This window comes from Homalodisca vitripennis, chromosome 7 (assembly GCF_021130785.1).
Source record: "Homalodisca vitripennis isolate AUS2020 chromosome 7, UT_GWSS_2.1, whole genome shotgun sequence".
Lineage (NCBI taxonomy): Eukaryota > Metazoa > Arthropoda > Insecta > Hemiptera > Cicadellidae > Homalodisca > Homalodisca vitripennis.
The window spans coordinates 126,165,585-126,189,971 of record NC_060213.1 but is presented as its reverse complement, the minus strand read 5'-3'; the positions used below and the strand labels follow the sequence as shown (position 1 = coordinate 126,189,971).

Genomic DNA, 24,387 nt, shown 5'->3' with positions numbered 1-24,387 from the left:
AATAATGGCTCTGTTTTAAATCTCCAGTAAAATGTTGTATATTTAAAATATGTTAAAACACATATACATTAAAACTTCTTCTGGGGTGTTAATTGTAGTGGTGCCAGAAATAGCAGGGAATATGTGGTGTGGAGAGATTGATTTAAATTTCTGTGTCTAGGGAAAGGGGAATTGTGTGGGAGCAGAACTTGGTATGTGTTAGTGTTGAAAGAGGTTAGGGGAGAGACAAGTGGTGGGGAATGTGGGTTAGGGCATGTTGTTGGATGTTTGGTAGTGGGACAGGTTTGCAACAGGAGTTTCGATAAGAGGAAAGATAGATGATGAAGTAGGAGTGGGATGGAAGATTGGTAGGGGGATAAATGCTGCAATTTGATGGGAGGAGGTCTGGCGGCCGGAGGGGTGGTGTGATGTGGGGAGGTCCCTTTGAGTCGGGTCCCCTCAAGGCATACTTAAGTTAATCAGAAACTATGTTCCATCTACGGGGCCATTCTTCTGTTTGCCTCTATAAAATATGTCCTTATGACAACAGTATTTATCAGATTTCAAATATAAATGAGCTACTTCTGCTGCTTAAAGGCGTTCAGTAAAAAGTAACGCACATAGGGTTTATTAATAATATATTAAGTATGTGTTTTACATACAAACCAAATTTCACGTTTTCCCTAACGTACTTAGTCTCAATACTATGTAAAGGTGTTTTTGCTCAGAATCATATTACCTAGCCTTTAACTGAGGATGATTTATGTGATTTTACGTTTCTAAAGCTATTATTTTTCATTCATATTCGTTATCAATTGAAAGCTCTTACACTCTACTTGTGCCTTTTGTAGATTTTAAATACATCTGTCTGCCCCATGGACTTCCAATGAGGATATTTTTGTTTAGTTTAAAACAGCTGATTACTAAAACGCACATGTTGCTCAGGTAGTTATTCTCAATCCACTAACCAACATAATCTTTATTGAAATTTTGTATAATGGTACAGTCTGAGAATAACCTCATATTATTTGACATTTAAAACCTTCTTTTTTAATCTATTCTTAGTAAGTTTACTCATTTTTACTTTTCCTATTAATCTGTTAAGGGTTTTTTTTTATTTTTTAGGGTTCTAAATCATAATGTACTACAGTTTTTGCTCAAGTACAATATAATTTTTTGTTAAAAAATTGAATTTTCTCTGAAATAGCTCATCACTTATTCGATCAGATCATTAGATACCAAAAAGTCACCACAAATAAAATTTCAACTAACATGTTAATGAATTATTAAAAACAAATACACTTGAATTTCAGATAAAAATGAAGTTGAAACCTGAAATAGCTAAATATAATGTTGCAACAATCTTGAAATGTTTCTTGTCCATTTAAATTTGGAAACAGTAATACAAAGTTGTATGTAAAGAAACATGGATCAGATGTTGGTATGATATAAATTGGTAAGATAGATTTGGCAGTGTAACAGTTGCTACCCAATACCACCAAGATGTTGGTAAGATTAGGGTTTTAGGTAAAGCCTTTACACTCCCAATGCAGGCATTGGACTGACAAATACGAGTAATTTTTCTTGTCTTAGTTTAATTGACAGATAAGATTGTGTGTGAAGCCCGTGCATCCTAATCCAGCTCTGAGGGTGACAAAAAGGGTTGCCATTGATGTTCATTCACTTTCAATGTTGCCATAATGGTAGTGAAACACGGTTATTAGAAAATATTGTGTACTGTATTTCTATTTATGATTTAATGGTGATAAGAAAAATTGAGAGAAATACCTATATTGGATAAGGGAACAAATTTTGATTTATGTGATTTAGTAGAAATTACAAAAACACTAAGAGAGATAATATGTGATATTGTATAAAGAGGAAGAAAGTTTGTCTCAGCTGTTATCGTCTGGTAATTTAATCTATCAATTAACACAAAACTGAAAACTGCAACTGAATCGGTTTGTAAGGGTATAGGTCAGCAATGAAATATACAGTTGCGTAAGTGTACTGTAATATGTGATTGTTATATAACTAATCTGTAACTTTTATTCTTCTTAATCTGTGCAGTGAGACATGTTACATACTCGTATTTATATTTAATTTAATTTTTATATGATTATCTCAATCACGTAAACATGTTAACTCTCATTCACAAATGTGATATATAGTATAAAAAATTAAAATTTTTAATGGCTGTTCAATAAAATAAATTGCCCTTTGGCCTTAAAAGTGTTGTCTATTAGAGGCAGTGATAGTCGTGTTCCAACAGTTCAGTTCACAGTTTCTGAACTGACTTGCTGCCCTCGAGACATGATTTAATAAACCACAGTTTCCTCTCTCGGCTCCATTTCTTATTTACACGTCTTTTCAACTTTTGCTATACCTTATATCCTAATACAATGAAAGTTGTTATAATTGTGTTGCCTATATCACAATATACCTCAGTAATGTATCTTTTTTTGAATTATGTGATGTTTTACTTACATTCTTTCTGTACGTAAAAGATAAAAGCTTACAATATTGTTTGTGGTTCAGTCTGTTAAAATAAAACCCTTCACATCAATGTAGATAATTAGAAATTACATTTTTATGCCAATAGCAACACCTAGGCTTCTTATGGACTCTGTTCAATAGCAGTCTATATAAAAGAACTTAAATTTAAGCGCAGATAAAATTTACACCAGTGATCTTTAAAAATAAAAATAAACTCTAATATGTGACAACTTTTACGTGCTAATTAATGTAATTTGTACGTGTCATATATTATTATTACGTTTGATAGAACGTAATATGTTGTTACAAATGAAACAAAATTTGAACAACTCTAAAACAAATAAATTGCAAATTTTTAAACGATTTCTGAACATTTAGTGTTGTATTATGTTTTTCACAAGATTAATTTTAAAAAATTGTTTAAAAAATTAACTTTGCAATGAGAGAAAAACATTTATATGAAACAAGTGGAAGCACCTCAAACATTAATATTTTGCTTTTAGAGTATATAAAGCCTCTTAAGAGCGTGTAAAAAGATTTGTCTGAGATTCTCCACCACCACTTGTGTCACGTAATGTTAAAAACCCTCTTTATTCCGAACTCTTATTTTTATGATAAATATTAGAAGAGCCTTTCCATTGCCAGTTGTAGCTGTCTCATTAAGGGCTCTGATCAATCAATTAGTTATTCATTAATTTATAGTAAATCGATCAGCGTTGATTATTAATTTCAAGTTGTAGAAAGATTATTGAGCAATGGATCTGAGTAATAAGTGACTAAGGAAGTGGAACTATCTTTATAGTTACTTAGTGGAATCCAACTTCCTGTGTGTAATTTTAACAGCTGCTGACAGTTATGTGTGTTCTATACTGAGTAATGTTGACTCACACTCCCCTACAAGATTGGTCCATTCTTTCCAATTTTGCTATTTTCGACTTTCCAAGATGATTTAAATACGTACCATTATTTTGATTTTTGAGACATGGTGTCTAAATAAATCAAATAATGAATTTGTGGAAACATTAAGTTATTATTTAAGATGACTGTACTGCTTGTACAGTAATTGACTTGTCTATAATTTTTCCTTGCTTTAACCTCTTTTTCTTTGGGGGGGGGGTGGTTGTAGGATTTTTGATTGGGGTTAAGTGATAAATATATAAAATATAGTTTTGACTATTGACAAAGTCATGAAGATTTCTTTTAATTTGATAGGTGTATAAAGTTACCAAAGAGTTTTAAAAATCCATTCTATTGGTTTTTCATAGGGAGAAAGAGATTCGGTTTTTTAAATTTAGTAGTTTTTTTTGCTTAATTTGAGGTATTTCATTTCAACGAATACCCATGTTGAATTTCAAGCTTTTACTTTTCATAAGAGTTTCACATTTTTAAGTACAGAACACACACAAATACATACAGACAAAAATAAAAATTTTGGACACAAAATGTATGTGTTGTAATTTGTATTTCTTGGGACCCAATAATCACTCAAATATCTGAGAGAGTTACAACAAATCCTGTATAAAGGATTAGTCATGTTACACAGCAGTTGTACTGTGTGCAAGGTCATGCATTTATCTTAATAACATGATCACAAGTAATTAGTTACAAAAGATGTAACTGAACCATTGAATCCTGTCTAAGTAAATAGACAAAGGACTCTTTGATTTATTGTATATACATAACTTAAAAGTGGTGTAAATATCATGATAAAATGGGAATGTAAATGGAGTATACCCTGAGTCAAGAAGAGAATGTCTTATTTTATATTTTCTTTTAATAATGAGTAATAACATTCCTCTAATAATAAACCAAAATTTTAGTTGCAAATTTTAGAAATATAACTATGGGCAAATTGTTCCTGAAAAACTATAGCTAGATAAATCTTTAGATTTGTATGAAACTCTTCTTTTATATATTTTTTCTATTCAATTAATGTACATTGTGTTTAGTCCAGTTTCCTGATTTTCTGCTATCTTGTTTGTGCTGTGATGATTCCCATTTACTCTATTGGTCTCTGGTCAGTTTTCACTGGTTGGTTGTTCAGTGCAGACCTATTGTGAATGAGTGTAGGCTGCTTATTAAAGTCTGCCCAATCAATGCTCCTAAAGATTTTAATTAGTTCTGTAGTTTAACTTAATAATCAGGGTTGTTTTTATTTAGTGCATGTTATAGAAATAGTATGCACTGAGTTTACACACAACATGGTTGTTGTAATTCCTAAGTTATGCGTGTCGCAACACTCTGGTATGATTTGTTTATTCTAACCTAAATTGTACGAGGGTCCTTTTTTTTAACGTCCAATCTCACGCCATGCCAACCAGACACATGGCTGATCTGCAGTGTGGGCAGTAGTCGATCACGCATCTTCCCCGGTACAGCATTTGTCTCCGTCTAGTTCAAGTAGTCAGTTTGGACTGAGCTGCAGTCGCATAAACATGGCCGACTTTATTGATTTCCCCGTCAAGTGTAAAGTGGGGAGTTTTATTCGTTTCCTGCTAGCAGAAGAGAATAGTATAGCAGAAATCCATTGGAGAATGTGTCGGGTTATGGAGAAAACATTATGAGAGACAGTGTTGTGCGAGAAAAGTTTATAAAGATGGCCGAATGTCAAGTTTAAGGATTGGTTCGAGAAGCTGAGATTTTTGTGGGTGTCGTTCAACACCTTTGGCTTTCTACACCATTCACATACAACACCATAATTTGTTTGTCTTTATTTGTCTGTTTGCCTGTACGTCTGGGGTAGGGTAAATTTTCCCTATGTCTGTTTGTATGGGGTAGGTAAACATTCCTTTCTGTCTATTTGTCTAGGGTAGGCCAGATTTTCCCTCTGTCTGTTTGTCTGTATGTCTGGGGTAAGCAAAATTTTCTTACTGTCCGATTGTATGTCTGGGGTAAGCAAAATTTCCCTTCTGTCTTTTTGTCTGTTTGTCTGGGGTAAGCAAAATTTTCCTTCTGTCTGTTTGTCTAGGGTAAGCAAAATTTTCCTTCTGTTTGTTTGTCTAGGGTAAGCAAAATTTCCCTTCTGTCTGTTTGTCTAGGGTAAGCAAAATTTCCCTTCTGTCTGATTGTCTGTATGTCTGGGGTAAGCAAAATTTTCCTTCTGTCTGTTTGTCTAGGGTAAGCAAAATTTTCCTTCTGTTTGTTTGTCTAGGGTAAGCAAAATTTCCCTTCTGTCTGTTTGTCTAGGGTAAGCAAAATTTCCCTTCTGTCTGATTGTCTGTATGTCTGGGGTAAGCAAAATTTCCCTTCTGTCTTTTTGTTTGTTTGTCTAGGGTAAGCAAAATTTTCCTACTGTCTGTTTGTCTGTATGTCTGGGGTAAACAAAATTTCCCTTCTGTCTTTTTGTCTGTATGTCTGGGGTAAGCAAAATTTCCCTTCTGTCTTTTTGTCTGTTTGTCTAGGGTAAGCAAAAATTTCCTTTTGTCTGTATGTCTGGGGTAAGCAAAATTTCCCTTCTGTCTTTTTGTTTGTTTGTCTAGGGTAAGCAAAATTTTCCTACTGTCTGTTTGTCTGTATGTCTGGGGTAAGCAAAATTTCCCTTCTGTCTTTTTGTCTGTATGTCTGGGGTAAGCAAAATTTCCCTTCTGTCTTTTTGTCTGTTTGTCTAGGGTAAGCAAAAATTTCCTTTTGTCTGTTTGTCTGTATGTCTGGGGTAAGCAAATTTTCTCTCTGTCTGTTTGTCTGTATGTCTGGGGTAAGCAAAATTTCCCTTCTGTCTGTTTACCTGTCTGCAGAATATTTAGAGAACAAGATCAGCTTATATGTTGGAAATGTTGCATAAAACTTCAGTGAAGCCTGTTACGCAACTTGTGGTCTGGTATACTCCTTTCCACCTTGTAAATTAACTCTATTATAATATTAATTCATCAACTAGCTCAAGGTATGCAGAGTTTATTCAATTATTTATGCGATAGAAAAATAGCATCAAGTAAAAGGAACAGAAATTACTGTTGTGTTTTGCGATGATTTTAATATTTATGCCTAGTTTGGTGTTTATTGTTTTTAATAGAACACTCTTCATTGTTTATTTTTAATACAATTAATTTCATACTCATTTTAAACTGAGACAACTGTACACTTAAGCATATATTCATATAATATAACATATAAAAAGACAATAAATATACCTAAAATGAGATTTTTTAGCATACTCTAAAAATGTAATAAAACATATAAATAATATTGTGGTTATTGAACACTGCCACATGAAACAGTTTTAGTAAAGCAATATAATCAGAAAAGATATTTTATTAGATATGAACTCAAATGATACTTGAAATCTGTTATATCTAAATTTGTTAGATAGCAAGACATGTATGATACGTTGAAATGCACTTTAGATGTTAGTGCTTCAGTAAACATTGTTCTTTTTTTGGCATAACCTAGTATCTCTGTAAGATTTTTTGCAATTAATTGGAAAATAAAACAAGCAAATGGTTTTTCCATTTCTTCTAGCCTTGCATTGGCTATTCAGAATAATTTTGTAGATAGTTTTTGGGTTATTTGTACCCTATCTGTAAAATTGTTTTAGTAGTACATATTTATGATAAACCAACATAGGTTAAACCTATATGTGATTGTAAAGATTTTATTATTATGTTGGTACTTTTCCTACTGAAGTAGAATTAAATTTCCAGCAGTATTTAGTGATTACTTTTTCCGTAGCAGTGGCTAAGGTTAGACGTGTTTTAAGAACTCAGCAATTTTCATTTGTTTAAAAAAAATAGATAAAAGAATTTGTATACTTGTGAAACATTAAATAAAATATAAAAAGTGTAGAGAATGTTAACAAAGGCCTATGGTGAGTCTGATATGATTAAAACAAGGGTTTACGAGTGGTAAAAAGTTTCAAGAACATTGAAGATTTTGAACGCTCTGGACGCCCCAGTACGTCAGTCAACCAATGAAAACGTGAAAAAGTGGAAGAAATGGTTATGGATGATTGTCGTATTACAATGAGAAAAGTTGCTGATTATGTTGGTATATCAATAGGCTCATGCCATGAATTTTTTTCAATTTTTTTGGATATAAAACGTGTGATGGAAAAATGTGTAGAGTATTGAACAAAAACACCAGTGAATGGAAGTTGCTCAGGAGTCACTAAATGAAGTCAACGACAATGCAGAATTACTGAAAAGTATTAGTACAGGTGACAAAACATGAGTTACGGACATGACATCAAAATTAAGGATCAGTCATCCCAGTTGGGACATTCTGGCTCGCTAAGATCAAAAAAGGGTTGACAAGTGCAGTCGCTCGTGAAGGTTATGCTGACTTTGGTCTTTGATTTTTTGATTTTATAGCATAGTTCATCATGAATTCTTGCCACAAGGTCAAACGGTCAGTAAGGAATATTATCTGCAAGTTAAACGTTGTTTGCGCAATCTGAGAAAAACTCCCAGATTTGTGGCATTTTGTGAAGTTTTATCCAAAAACAGTCTGTAACGATGTTCCAGCCTCAATATTCTCCAAACATAGTTTCATGTGACTCTTTTATTTTAAAAAATAAAGAGGACCTTGAAGAGGGCCGTTGTTTTACAAGAGATGACATTAAAAGTGCATCACTAAAAAAGTTAAAGGCTATCGCGTAGATCTAGTTTGAGAAATGTTCGAGGATTGGAATAGGAACTATCTAATGGGGACTGTTTTGAAAATTACAATAATAATGTAAACGAATTTTATTTCAAAAAATAAAAAATTCCATTACTTTTTTAACGTATCTAGTATATATAAAAAGACATGAATAAAGTCAGCAACAATTTGCGAAATATTGACTGAGTTACGTGATTCCTCTATAGAACCACTAAAATCACATGATTATCTACTGATTGCCAACTATAAGGATTTTAAACTCAACATTAAAAAATCTGTTTAAACTCAACATTGAAGACAATAAGTGTTCACAAATTTTTCATTGTGTTCCAACAGTTCTATCAGTTATGTGTGCTTAATTAATGGAACGAGATGTGTTTAACTCCTGGTAGTTAGGGAGGTTCCTTTTGAGTTCCAGAGATAGTGGCCAATTATTTCAGTTGCCAGGATAGCTGGGTAAATATTTGATGGAGAGGATTCCACAGCGTCTAATACTGATGTCTTATCTAACCTATTAACTTTATCAGCGAGGCTCTAGTCCTCCATTGTTGATCATACTGCACCTGAATAAACTGTTGTATTTATTGTTAACAGTTAAAAATAAGGTTAAATTACATTTTTATCAAAATACTTGCCAATACCATTTTTATATATCTTCTGGAGTTTATGCTGAAATATTTCAAAATATGTACAGATTTCTGTCTGTTGAATCTGTAGATATAAGATGAAACATAAACTCTGTTCAAATGTAGTCAAAAACGGAGAGAAACATTGTAGTTGCTTATTTTAATGAAGACCATTTATATGGTTTTTAATGAAATCCAGATCTCATGTAGCAACTTGGTAGGATTTCCTTAAAATTTCTTCCAGCTAGAATTGTCAAATTAGTCTGAATATGTTTCTTTGTAGTGGGAAAACTACCAGCTAGCTATCAGTGAAATGTGTGTGATTTAAGAATAATGGAATTTGTCATTTTATACCGTAGAAAAACAAAAAACTGTTCAGTCTTCTGCAGAAAGAATGAATGTATTGTAGGAGAATGATTTGTTAAATCAAAATTGTTTATTTTTAAATACTCAGCATTTTTCTGAAAAATATTTGTGCTTAAGTTTTGTGCAAAATGTCTGCAAAAACTTGTAGATAAAAAAAAATACAGCAAGTGACGGTTAAAAACAGTTTTAGATTGTTTTGCAATTTTCACTGAAGAGAACCATTTCTAAAATATATGTACCACTAATTGTTTAATTTAAATGTTTTAGACTTTTATTCTTTTTTATTATTGACTGTTATCAGTCAGTTCTTAAAAAGTACAATGGTGACAAAATTTATACGTCCAGAGTTCAACTCAGTAGTGAAAAAAGTGAGATAAGATGTCAAAAAAAACAATTAATGTAATTAGTGATAAATATTTCACCCTATCAAAAAACTATAACAATAATAATAACAGCTGTAATATGCAATTATACAAAGTATAAATCAACAACAAATTTGGTCAAAACAGCAGTGTAGTATGTGTGGACAGTAAAAAATCATAACTATTTAAAAATTTAAATACATAATAATATATTCTTGAAGTTCTTTTTTTTCTTATTGGAAATTATGTATTAATTTAAACAAACTCTCATTGAGTACGAAAGGCCTCACAAAAATAAAAACTTATATTATTGGAGAGTTTGTTTAAATTAATACATAATAATATATTGAGTATACACAAATAATAATTGATTGAACAAAGAGATTTTAAAATAAATTAGATTTGTACTTTCAGTATTGTTTAGAGTAAAAATGGGAGTGGTATTAAAAGTTTTACTTGTTGTTTGTTATTATTTAGCACAATTTTCAATTTTGTACTGAAAATATTACTATTTTGTGTTTTGAGACAAAGTAAAGTAAAGAAATTCTAGCACTTTCACATTCACAAGTTGAGATCTCATTGGAATTCATTCTGGGTTGTAGTGCCGTGATGTTACCTCAGGAAAGTTTGATGTGGTGTTGCTTACAAATACCAGAAACTGTGAATAAATATCATTGGAGTCTAGTAGTAGAAGGGCTTGATTCTTGTATTCAATTAAAGTTCTGTGCAGTGTTGTGAAAGATTAGGCCTGAATATTGTTCTTATTTGTTAACTAATTGTTTAGTTACAAACAAATTAGTTGAATGTGTTGTTTGATTAAAACCAACATTCCCTAGGGTTTAATTACCTAATTAATAAATACAGAATACAATTAAAGTATAATAATAAAAACTATCCTTTTATTAATAACCGATTTTTTTGCTGAAATTATCATTGCTATGTATTTTCTCTCTCTTTGGAATTTTTGATAGAAAGTAATAATGTGATTTATAGAATAAAAGTTACAAATAAGTTTTAAAAACTACTGAAGAATAACAAGTCTATTGATACAGAATCAAAATTATTCGTTTCAACCATTATTTTGCATTTGCTGTATATATGAACCATTATCACTGAATTAAATATAACAGGGTTTTTTGGTGTAATGTTTTAACAATGGAGATAATTTTTGTTACTCTATCACACCTTCCACCTTATTCCACTCAAATATGTACATGGAGTTAGAGGGAGAAACTAATTACTTGGTTTTTCCGATGTGGCTTCTGATTCAAGATTGTCGGATTCCTCCGACTTTGTCATCACTTGTTTATGGACCATTTAAATGTCCTTTCAAACACACTTCCTGTGTCATGAAACTGGTTAAACCAGTAATGAATTGCTTTATCATATGGTGAATTTTGACCTCGATACTTAACTCAAAACTAATAATGTAAACACTAATTACAGATCTCCACATTAACAATTGATTTCAATTCTACATACCACAGAACATATTGTACCTTTTGTTGTGCTTTAAACATTGTACTCATGCAACTGTTCTGCACATGTCAAGGTCAACGTTTTCTTCTATGCTACAAGGAAAACAAAACTTGGTTTTTTCAACTTCAATTTGAAGTTTAAATCACTTAGTTATCTTGGATAGTTTTTAAGTAACGGCCATTCAAAATCCCGGCATTCTTTTTCGCAGACCCTGTACAATGTAAAAGCATGGGATACCTGATGTCCTACTCAGTATCATTGATATCAATATTAAAAATCTTGTTTGCTTTGACTTTCCTTACATTTTTAGACAATGTCTTTTTGTTGTTCCAGATGTATTATGCGGCTACAATGGTACGATCTTCGCATACGGTCAGACATCTTCTGGCAAGACACACACGATGGAGGGGGTCATCGGGGACCAGGGTAAGCAAGGTATCATTCCCCGTATCGTCAACGATATCTTCAACCACATATACGCCATGGAGGAGAACCTGGAATTCCACATCAAGGTGTCCTACTTCGAGATATACATGGACAAGATCAGAGATCTCTTGGATGGTAAGTCACTTGCATCAGTTCTGATTTAAAGATCAATATATTCTGTTTAGAAATAACGTGTTAAGCAACTCTGATACTATTTTTAATCAATTAACTTGGGTAACAATACTATTTCAATTTTTATTTTAACATAGAGTAAACTTTATCGCGTAACACTAGAATATGTTTGAGCAGTTTGAAATAATTTTGTGGTTTTATAATGTATGAAGAATTTTTAAAGTTACTATCTATGATTATATGACCCATCAGTTAGGAAAGCATTATATTAAGTTTTGTTTAAGAAAAAATCTGTTATGTAATTTTAATTAAAATTCTAACGGTTTAAATTTAACATTTGTAATTAATTGTGATATGGTCCTTGAATTTTTATACTGTTTTACGTGAGTTGATGTCGTATTTATTACACCTATTGGTAACGTTCAATGTTTCTGTAAGGGTCATTCATAGAAATCCAGGTTAAAAATGTTCTTCTTATAGTAAATATAATAATTAATAGAGGAAATTTGTTTATGTTTGTTTTAGAGTCCAAAGTGGTTGTTTTAAGATTTTTGGAAGTGGTTTCATTACTTTTCAAATATTTTATAACGAGTGTTAAAATATTGTTCCATGTTTATCAAATTGTTTTGTGTTTTTCAGTGTCAAAAGTCAACCTGAGTGTACACGAAGACAAGAACCGTGTTCCCTTTGTAAAAGGTGCAACGGAACGATTCGTCTCCAGTCCTGACGAGGTTTTCGAAGTCATAGAGGAAGGAAAAGCTAATCGTCATATAGCTGTCACAAGTATGTGGTGATGAAAAATATGTTTCATGATACAGGATTGACCAACTTATACTCAAAAAGTTAAAATCTGTATCCTAAAGGTTAAAGCGAAATCTGTATAGAATACCTGGTGACCATGCTACATTCTGATATTTTTCTCTACGATATCTTACAATAAACAGAGAGCAATGCTCTCTGGCATGGTAAGGATCCATGAATATGCATTGCTGTACACTAACAATGTGACGAAACAAGTTTTCAAACAATTTAAGTTGCAAGTTTCTTACCGTTCACAGAAAATTAAACACATTGTGATTATTATCTATTTTGAGAATTAAAGGCACGTTTTGGGTTAACAAGGTCTTGCCACCAACAAAGAACTGGAGTAGACTTTCAATGGTAGGAAAATTATAGAAAACCATCTTTAGACTTATTAAGTAAGTGAAGTTAAAAAAGGTTGTAACTGAAAATAATATACATGATATACGTAAATGATGAATTAACAGTTGAATCCCTTAATGTTTTATGGGTAAATAGGATTGACAGTAAAAAATAAAACTAATATGCAGTAGTAGTATTGACGAAGGGTAGGAACCAGTGAACGTTCAGAGTTCCCCTTCATGTATCGAATGTCCATCCATCCCTTGCCATCTTACAGTTAATTGTCTGTCAGTTGTAATTTAATAACCACCAATTACAAACTTCTCCATTAGTACACCTCACACAATCCTTTGTGCGCAGCACAGTATCTCTGGACACCAATTTCTGTGTATTCTTATTTATTATTCTCTCTTATAATTTATTTAGATTACTAAAACTTGTTTATGTTTTGATATAAGAAGGGGGGGTCTCAGGTTTGTATTGATTTTGAATTGCAACTTTGATTCACAATTTTGTCTTTTTGTTACAGACATGAACGAACACAGTTCCCGAAGTCACAGTGTTTTCCTGATAAATGTGAAGCAGGAGAATCTTGAAAACGAAAAGAAACTCTCTGGTAAACTCTACTTGGTCGATTTAGCTGGAAGTGAAAAGGTAAGATAGGGATGGAACAATCCAGATTTGTTTAATCCAACGATTTCTTTTATTTAATAATTATATATTATTTATAAATATATTACATTTAAAATTGATATATTACAAGATGTATAGAATAAAGCAATAAAACCTGCATTTTCAATCTAAGAATTCTAGAAAAATTAAATGTATGGAATTTTTTTAATAATTGACAATTTTTAACAATACACAATTTATGTGCAATTTCTTAGTTCATTACAATTCCTATGTGTTCAATATGAGAATTCTAATATTTAAGTTAAAAGGATGTATGAATATTTTGGAGGAAAACTTCAGTAAATAATTTAATTGGTTAAGATAAATCAGAAAAGTGATTTGATCATAATTATGTCATTATCTCCCTTTTGTTTGGCATCTGCCTTTTGCTATATTTGATGAAAAATTCATAACTATAAAACTGTTTAAATTATAGTGTTACAATTATATAAAAGAAATTTAATTTAATAAACATGTATGGTTGCTAATTAAAAACAAATAAAAGAGGATTTAATAGTAGCTCTCAGTCAATCAATCAATCAATCAATAATATCTTTATTCAAGACATACATAAAATGTACATGAATGCGTCATTCTTAATAAATAAATATTTAAGGTGATGTTATATTAGTTGTACATACATACAATCCTTTTAATGTCAATTATTTTAAAAATCTTAACATAGTTAAAAATAGGTTTAATATTATTTAAATTAATTTTATTACCAAATTATAATTAATTCCACTAGACTTCAGAAATCAAAATCAAAATACATGGCTCTGGGAGTAAAACTCTTCAAAGTTATAACATGACAAATCAATTAAAAACTGTTTTAATTTATTTCTGAATCTAACACTATTGTTTTCATTCCTGATGCTACCTGGCAGGTTCCCCATAAACTTGATTCCCATATAAGTTGGGCTTTGCTTAAATTTTTCTTTATTATGTTGTTTTATTACAAAGTTATTTTTGTTCCTAGTATTATAATCATGAACATGTAGTTGTCGTGGTAATTTAGTCTCATTATTTTTTACATATAATACTGTTCTATATATATATAGAGGCTGTATACAGTCATAAACTCGAGCTCTTTAAAATGTAACTTACATGACTCATCTTTTTTGAGTTTTAGAATCACCCTAATTGCCTCCTTTTGTAGACGTAAAATTTTATTCAGGTTTACAGCACTTGTTCCCCCATACACTTCAATCCCGTATGCGATATGTGGATGAACCATGGCATAGTACACTGATTTCAAGGTTTGTTTATTACAAAAAGGTGCTAGCCTTCTTAGTGCAAAAATTCCTGAACCTAATTTGTTACATATTTTTTGTACATGAATGTTCCAATTAAGTGTACTATCTAAATGTAGCCCTAAAAATTTAGTTTCTTTATCCAGGTTTTTCATATTAATTTTGTTTGATTCAACATTTTTGCAAGTAAACTGTATAAAAGTAGTTTTATTATCATTGAGTAAAAGATTTCTGTTATTTAAATAACTTTTTAACAATGAAACTGATTCGTTACATTTCTTTTTAGTTGTACCTAATTCCATATCGGCAATGCACAAGCTTATATCATCCGCATACAAACAAATTTTACTATTATCAATTATATCATACAGATAATTAGGTAAACCCCCCAAGTAGCACAAAAACAGGAAAGGGCCTAATATTGACCCTTGTGGGACAGAGTAGGTCACATTTTTTGTATGAGACCTAACATCATGCTGATTATTTTTATTTAAATACTTAACATTAACAAACTGTTGACGGCCTTCCAAGTACGACTTAATCCAGCTAAGTTCTTTACCAATGATACCATAGCTTTTTAATTTTTCTAGTAATATTTTATGATCAACACTGTCAAATGCTTTGGTCAAATCTAGGAAGGCGCCAACAATGTTGTATCCCTCATCTAAGTTCTCTAAAATGTGTTCAATATAATTTCTTAATGCTGTTAATGTGGATCTATTTTTCCTGTATCCATGTTGATCAATGTCAAGTAGTTTATTGTTTTCAAAATAGTCAACTAATTGAATCAGCACACACTTTTCAAATATTTTAGATAATGACGGTTGAATAGACAATGGTCTGTAGTTAAGAGGATCAGTACAATCCCCTTTTTTATGTACTGGTATTACTTTTGAAACCTTTAATTGAGAAGGATATATTCCAGTTATGAGTGATGCATTAATTACATGTAAAAGAGGTTTAATTAGTGGTAATTTCGCTTCCTTAATAATTTTCATGGGTATGTCATCATACCCTGCTGACCACTTAGGTTTTATTGAATCAATTATCGTATGTAGAGTCTTATCATCAATTGTATTAGACATAGACATAGACATAGAGACATAGATATTTATTTGTACAAAACGTTCTTTACATGTTTTTTTACAATAGTGAACTGGTACATTGTCATAATATACAATACATACTAAAGCCTTATAGTAATTTTATTATGTTACAATAAAATTTAGTCAGAAAAATAACAAACACTTGATTTTTATTTAGAATTAACTAAGGAGGTTTAGCTGTAGTTCATCTATTTCATATATAGCTTTGTCAATAAGAACAGTCTTTAATTCATTTTTAAATTTTCCTATGGTCATTGACTTAAATGTTAAGGGTAGGTTATTGTACAATATCAACCCCGAATACAAAGGGCTTTTTTCATAGAATGTTGAGCGATGGAGGGGTATTCTAAAATTAGCGTTATTTCGAGTGTTATAATTATGTTGAAATCTTAGATCTTCTATTAGTTGGTCTTTGCTTAAATGGATATAAACCAACAACTCATATATGTACAAACTGGTTAAAGTTAATATTTTTTTATTTCTAAACAATGATTTGCAAGGTGCTCGAAAATGAGAATTTGTCATTATTCGGATAATTCTTTTTTGTAATCTGAAAACTGCTTTAATGCCAGGAGCTAGACCCCATAACACAATCCCATAACTAAGAATTGATTCCACATAACCATGGTAAACAGATTTTAGAACGTCAAATGAAACATTTTCTCTTAAGTGCAAAAATATAAAAGAAATGGATCTTAGTTTTGACAGAAGGTCATTTAGATGAGCTTTCCATTTAAAATTACTATCAATTTTAATTCCCAAGAATTTATGTGAGTCAACTAAATTTGGGAAGTTAAAATTGCCATTTTTATTATTTCTAATACCAAATTTTATTACTTGGGTTTTATCTATATTAAGTTTTAAACCATTGGAATGAAACCAAGAATCCAAATCATCCATCACTTCTGAAAGAGTGATTATTAGTTCTTCACTAGTAGAGCTTTTGATAATTATTACAAATAAATCTGGATTCCGTTACTTGCTGTATCGAATCCTCTGTTTGAACATCATTTTTACTTAGATTAGGGATAACATGAGTATCAACCATTTCAACAAAATTGTTATTAAAAATATTTGCAACTTTGTATGGATCCTCTATAAGAATATCATCCTTTTTAAGTACAATGTTATTAGGTGACTGCTTTTCTTTTTTATTTTTTGTTTCACTATTAATGATATTCCAAATTGTTTTGTTAACATTAGTGGACTTTTTTATTTTTAAATCAAAATGTTTTTTCTTTTTACATAAAATTGTTTTTTTGAGATATTTCTTATGTGCTTTCATATTTTCTTTTAGATTTATATTACTCTTATCTTTCCTATACTGCTGATGCATGTCAATAAGCTTATCATGCTCATTAACAATTTCATCATCCACCCACTTTTTATTTTGGTTTCCTTTTGTAATTTTAGTCAGAGGGAAATGCAAATCAAAATAATATTTGAGCAAGTTGTAAAAATAAAGAAACTTATCTTCACCAGAACTTTGGTAAAGTTCGGTCCAGTCTTGTTTCTCCAAGTCGTCTTTAAACAAGTCAATTTTATCTTTTCCATACTTCCTGCCCATTACTGTATTTTTTGTATTATGACCTCTTTTATTATTTATGTTTACTATTTTAAAAAGTTGTGCATCATGGTCCGATAGAGCTGTTATCAAACATTCCACTTCAAAAGAATTTTCGTCTAGGTTTGTGATGAAATTATCAATAGCAGATTCACATGTTTCTGTTATTCTAGTAGGTATTTTTATAGTATATTGAAACCCATGCATATTAATAAGACTAACAAAGTCTGTTTTCTTTCTGCCCTCCCTCAAAACATCCACATTAATATCCCCACCTATTAAAACATTTTTGTTTATTTTACAAATTTCTGCCAAAAATGTGTTTAATTTTTCAAGAAAAATGTCTATTTTCTCAGAGGGTGTTCTATAAAGTCCAGCTACAATAAATTTTGTCTGGTCTATCTTAATTTCTATAGCACATGACTCAAAAACTTTATCTTGATTTAAAGTGTTTATAGCATTAAAAGAAATTTTTTTCACACTACTTAATTTCTCTGATACTAGTATTAAAACCCCTCCCCCCTGACAAGAATTTCTTACATACCAGTTTATGCAAGAATAGCCAGGTATTTTAATTTTATCTATTATATTTTCGTTTAGTTTGTGTTCTGTTAGAACTACTACATCAGGATTTATTTCCTGTAATATAATAATTAATGCGTCAATTCTAGATTCCAAATGTTGGATGTTTTGATGGAAGACAATTAAGTCATTTGTTAACATATTCCCTGTATTATTATTATTTTTAGATGTATGACTAGTGCCTAATTTTCTATGTCTGTTAGAATTGATGCAGTTATTATTTATGTTAATGGTGGGAACACCGTTAGATCTAAAAAACTTGAGCTCTTATTCTCTATGTCCACAGTCTTAATTAAGCTTGACATTAAGTTATTCTTAGGTTGGCTTGTCCTGCTAGTAGAAAAAGATTCCAGTTGCTTAGGGCTAATACTAGAGTTTTCTGAACCTAAAACATCACTTATCACTTCACTATCCCCCATACTAACTTTTTCACCCCCCTCCACACAACACACCACCGGTGACAACATCGATGCAACCTTAGGAACCTCGGAGAAAGTGATGGATTTTCTTTGCTGTGACCAAAGAGAGTCTTTTACTCTCTGTTCTGACTGAGTAAAAGACTTCTTAGTTCAACTTTAAAAAGTAGATTTGTTCGAGATATAAACTTTTATATCAATATTATCGACCTAACAGTTCACTTATTTCAGGTCTGTAATTTTAAATGAGTTGAAGTCTTTTTGTTATGAAACTGGTGTAAGAGTCACTGAAGGGAACACCTTTGAGAGGTTTGAAAAATGATGTGGTTGGTATACTAAATAGTGTTATTGAGAAAGAATTAACACTGACAAATATATAGTTATACATATGTTTATTTTACATCTAAAAAGTATCTTTTTAAAGGCAGGAGCAAGTCAACAATAATTGATGTTCATCACATTAATTTTGTTCTGACTTTACTCTCTGGAAGGTTTTGAGACTTAAACTGATATCAAACCCAGACAAGTGTGAAATATTTGTCAAAGTACACAATGAATTTGTGGTGTGTAGGTAAGCAAGACTGGTGCGGAAGGTACAGTATTGGACGAGGCGAAGAACATCAACAAGTCACTGTCGGCTCTGGGTAATGTGATCTCTGCGCTGGCAGATGGTAACAAAACTCACATTCCGTACCGAGACTCGAAGCTGACGCGGATACTACAGGAGAGCTTGGGTGGCAACGCTCGTACCACCATCATTATCTGCTGTTCACCTGCCAGCTTCAACGAGAGTGAGACCAAGTCTACTCTGGACTTTGGCCGCAGGTACTCCACCGATTACTTCATTACTAATATATGTATATTCACAGAAACAGGTTATTCTCTTCAACAAATAAACCACGGTATAATGGTTCAAAACATTAATGAATTTTCATGTATCTAAGTACACTTCTTCAGATAAATATAAATTATATAAATATTTACAAAAATTATGTATTTATAATTATGTCAGAAAAAGAAGGTAATACATATTACAAATAAATACAATAGATCAGCAGCTGATGGTCCATGGCATGACGTGTGTGAATAAGTAGACGAAAAATACATTTATCTTAAATTAAGACCCCTTGGATGTCTTGTCTGAAGTACCAATTGGTGGGCAGTTTCACTTTTGTTCAATTTCAATCTATTAAGGTTTTTGTTTGACTTTTCAGGGATCTTATTTATACCTTTGGTAGTGTAACAATTTTTTAAATGATTTTGTTTATGAACACTGATAGCGTGACTGGATAAAGGTTTTTCTATGTCGCTCTGGCCAATGTCAAATCGATGGCCAGTTACTCGTTTACGTAAAGGATTCAATGTTTGGCCGACATACTGTTTTTCACAGAAGTTACAATCAAATTGATAAATAAGGTTTTTAGTGTCACAGTTGATAGTTCCTTTGATAGGAACTATGTTTTATAATAAACAGTAGATGTTGTAATTTAATTACAGTAAAAAAGAGTAAGTATGGTCAGTTTCTTAAAAAACTGAAGAAGACTGATTCGTTTTGCTTCAGTATTTCGACAGAGTAGCCTATTTGAGATAAATGTGTTCTTGGATTGGTATTTAATTTTTGTTGTCATAACCAATTAATATGAATATTCCTAGATATGGTATGTATCTGTTAACTTTGATTATATTAGTTGCATAGGAGATAAGTCGTTCGTACAGACAAGCTATGCTGAGGTCCAGAGGAATTTCGATTAGTTATCTCTTGCATAACTAATACAATGTAACTCCTACTGAATGTATTTACATCAATAGTTGTCAGCAAAATTAGTTTTCTTATTGTATGTCCCTTTTAGTTTTCGCAGGTGCCTCAGTAAAAGTGGACACAGGGTGAAGCTAATAAGCAACATAACGCAGTACAATTCAAACGAAAATATAAACCAACACATTAAATATAACAACTTAATAAAGTACAAATGACTGTGACACAAACAAATATAATATGTAATTTGATGTGGTAGGAACCAGTTCTCAATTTGAGACTGAGTAGTCAGAAACAGTGTTCGAGTACCTTGCTTTTTTTTGCCGGCAAAAGAAAAAGAATCTTTATTTGTGCGTGAAACTTTCTCCTATATTTCAGAAATGCATAACAACACTGTTTTGGGACTTGTATTTTCAATATTTTCCGAGAGAGGATCCTCGGATCTCCTTTTTTAGGAGAAGGTTACCTCCCAGGATCCCCAGGAGGTTACAGTTCCTCTTCCTCAAGTTATAGAAGTTGAGAACTGTAGGAACTATCATGGTGCAAAAGATAGGTAAAATATATTTTGTTCCTAGTCAAAGAACAGTCAGTTCAGTGTTAGTTTCACAATTTTCTATCATTGTGTTTTGTCTCTTGCTTTTTGTTGGTTTGACAGAGACTAATAGAAATAATGATGAAGACATGTTGTTTTAAGGTTTATTCAGTTCTAGTTGAGATTTCTTCTTAAAGCTACTTGAAGTGTGACTATTCTGAAGGAAAAGATTCGTAATAGTGTGGTGATTGTATATGGACTCAATTTATTACTAAAGTAATAGATATGTGCATCACAATTCCTATTATATTTTTATTACCAATTTTAAGCAATTATTACTGTTAACAAAATTAGTAATAATATTGTACTGTTATAAAGAAGTGTAGCAGCACTACTGAAAACCCGGCACTTGAGGGGTTAAAGAAAAATAGTTTTTAAGAAATTAATAGGCAAAAATAAATCCCACATCTTTTTACATTCCTAAATATTACAAGGATAATTAATTATCTGACCAATCTCTTTATTGTTTGAAAAATTAAAATTAAATTATGAAGTAATACATTTCTGTTAATCCAACATTATAAATTATGTTTGATCGTTTCAGAGCGAAAACAATAAAGAACGTTGTTACGGTCAATGAGGAGCTGACGGCTGAAGAATGGAAGCGGCGTTACGAAAAAGAGAAAGAAAAGGTTGGCCGGCTGAAAGGAAAACTGGAGAAATTAGAGTTGGAATTGAGCAGGTATTGATATCATTCTGAGATTTAAAGTTTTTTTTGTGTGTAATAAAACTATAATCCAAAACTAACATGAAACATAATCTGAATACTTTGTACTACTGAACTTTTACTGGTCATGTTTACTGTAATGTGCGAATTAATTATGTAATGTCACAAAATCTATTCCCACAAGGGATATGTAATAACATTATCCAATTACCTTTAACTTAACCGTACAAACTTCCCTTTTTTATTGAAAGTCAAATTCAAATATCCTTACTCATAAGAACTTGGACAACCAGGTGCAAATAAATAGTTTCAATGACAGTAATGTAACACTACACATATAAATAGATCTAAATATATAAACGTAACTTTTAAATCTTTATTTTTATTTTACACTTTAAATTATATTTTTTATTACTAATTTGTATTTAGAACAATGAAAAATGCAATCTAATCTACAATGTAATCTAATGAATTGTTTTAAATTGTTAATTCACATCTGGCGATGGCATCTTTGATGTCGAAAGGCCTCGTGTGAAAATATAAAAATTATTGGATAATTGTGAGAATTTTCTTTTATTAATAATACAAAATAATGAACTAAAGTTTTTAGTCAAGAATACTTGGAAATTCATTGATTGATTACAAAGTAAGATCTGTAATATACTTCTTAAGCTTGATTTTAAATGTTGTTATTTTCCTTCTGAATACAATACGGTGGATGTTTAAAAAAAAAGTATTCCCAATATAACTTTGCTTTCTTTGTAAATCTGTAAACAGTGGTGTTTTGGGTTTTGTTTGATCATAAACCGTGGTTGAGATATTGCTTGATGGGTTGTCACATTAAAAATTATTGAATTGTCTCTAACCCCTAATTTGGGGTAATTTTGACATCCGTCAAAAATGTACGCAGATGATTTTATTAATATCTCCAAATGAGATTTGAAAACTCTCAGCCGATCAATATAGACCAATGCTCAACAATTACATTACAAATAAATACAAAGTTTTTTTGTTAAAATATGAATGAATAATGAAAATCTGAGTGTTAATGAAAAAAACACTTACGATAGAATACATTAAGTATCCTGGCACGTTAAATTTGAGAAATAAAATTGTGTTTACTTTTCACAGTTTTTGCAGAGGCTATATTGTTGTACAATGTGCTGTTTTCCATTTTTACTGCATACTCTCTAGATTTTGTTTGGTACCTTTTTATGCAACACCTTATTGCTCAATCATTATCTACTTGTTTCAGACGTTACTGCTTTTGTCCGTTCATTCTTGTTTTCCTGAGTAACATTCTGATTTCAAAGTTTTTGTATTAAATAATAAAACTAATCATTTTAGGGTAAAATTTTATACAATTAATAAAGGACAATCTTTTCCTCCCAAATTTATATATTATTGCCACGTTTGTGTAGTTTATATAATGTTCAGTGTATAAATGTAAGGAATATTTGTTCTACTTTTTTCTGTGTTTAATTAATTAATAAACTGTTACCTTAATATTGTATATTATTTTATATTTTCTTGTACTGACTGTCTAGAAATATAAATTTGTTAAAATATTTTTGTACCAGAACTTTATAATTGTTTTATGAAATTTATCCCAGTTACTTTGTGAACTGTTTGTTTGTTATCCTACAATTCCTTTTTTTTACTCTTATTTTAACTAAAACTAAATAAAACTAACTGTTATGCAATAATGCAAAAGTCTAAAAATTCACCAATAAATTCATGTGAAACATGATAGGATAAAAATACAATTTCAAGTTTTTTAACGTTTTTTAATGTGTAACCCTGCCAAAATGCAGAATTGGGTTTTGCCCCAGTCCAGAAAGTTTAGAGTAACGCACGCTAACATAGAAACACAGTGTGGGCATGAGTACAGTGAACCACTACAGTGTGTTTGAGCTGTGTATTGATTATCTGATAAGTTGTGGAGAGGACTGTGCTGACATGCCATCTGCTAGCAGTTCATTTCTGAGAGTGCACCGATCTGTTGTCTGTGACTGATGATGGTCCGTGTGTCTCCTGCGCAGCAGCTCGGCAGCAGTTTAGATACTTTTGTTTTATGGCTCTCAAAGAAAACTTCTGTCAGAAAATTATTAAAAACAGATCAAAGGAAGTCTCTTGGCCTTGGAAATTAAAACAAATTTAAAAGAATACATCGTCAAAGATGGCTCAAAAATCTAATAATGCAATCACAATTACAATAAAACAATGCCAAACTATTACATACATTCTCTGCTTTTACTGTGCATGCTAGACATTGTATTCACTTTTTACACATTGCCAGATAATTCTGGAAGAAGTTGTACATTAAACAATTACTTGATCTCACATTGCTTCAATTATATTTTTGTACAAAATAAAAATATAATTATATAAAATAAATATAACAGTAAAAATAAATCTTCATGACACTAATACCTCATTTAAACATTTTCATTAGACTATGTAGAGTAAAATTTGATAAAAACTACTAGTGCTACATCCAAAAACGTATTTCTAAAGTATAATTATAATTGCAATAAAAATTTAATTAAATTACGTTGAAAATAAATTAAACTTACATACTGAATTTCGTGAAAATCAATCATTTTGTATGGCATATCAAGGTTAGGCACATCTTATACAAGTTTAAAATGCAGTGTTTCATTAACACGAAACAAAATTTCAAAGTAGCTAAAATTGGCAACTAACTTTATTTAATTCAGATAATATTACAATAGAAGAAAGTAATATACAATTGTGATTGAATATATAGAACAATGTTATGGTTTACAGAGTTTTTTTGTATTTTTTTTACTACACTTTTGTTTTGTCGTGTTCAAGCATGTTTTCTTCATCTGAGATTTAAGTTTTTCTACAACATTTTGTCACAACACAATGCATTGTCTTCTTTCTTGAGATATTGAAAAAGTCTATCATGACTTGTTTGCTTTTGTAATTGATCTTCTCTTTCCTGCTTTCCCCCCCTCTCTTTTCTCTGAAACAATATTGGCCCTGGATGACTAACCCTAGGTGTGCTCTTTAAGTAATCTCACCGCACTCTATATTGCGTTTTAAGGAACAAATATGCAAATCTGTACATAATTGTACAATATTTCAGTTTATTCCATTATTTCTGGTCATGTTTAATAAGTTATAGTATTTAGAAAGAGTAGTAAATGTT

At 31.0% G+C, this 24,387-nt stretch overlaps 1 protein-coding gene across 1 annotated transcript in view; it reads left to right on the top strand.

Moving 5' to 3' along the window:
• Positions 1-24,387, top strand: part of LOC124366273 (kinesin heavy chain-like) — a 94,587-nt gene that overhangs the window by 33,829 nt on the left and 36,371 nt on the right. Inside the window, 5 exon segments of the mRNA XM_046822678.1 lie at positions 11,234-11,461; positions 12,098-12,241; positions 13,131-13,255; positions 18,766-19,019; positions 21,087-21,224. Of these exon segments, the coding sequence (XP_046678634.1) occupies positions 11,234-11,461; positions 12,098-12,241; positions 13,131-13,255; positions 18,766-19,019; positions 21,087-21,224 (889 nt within the window).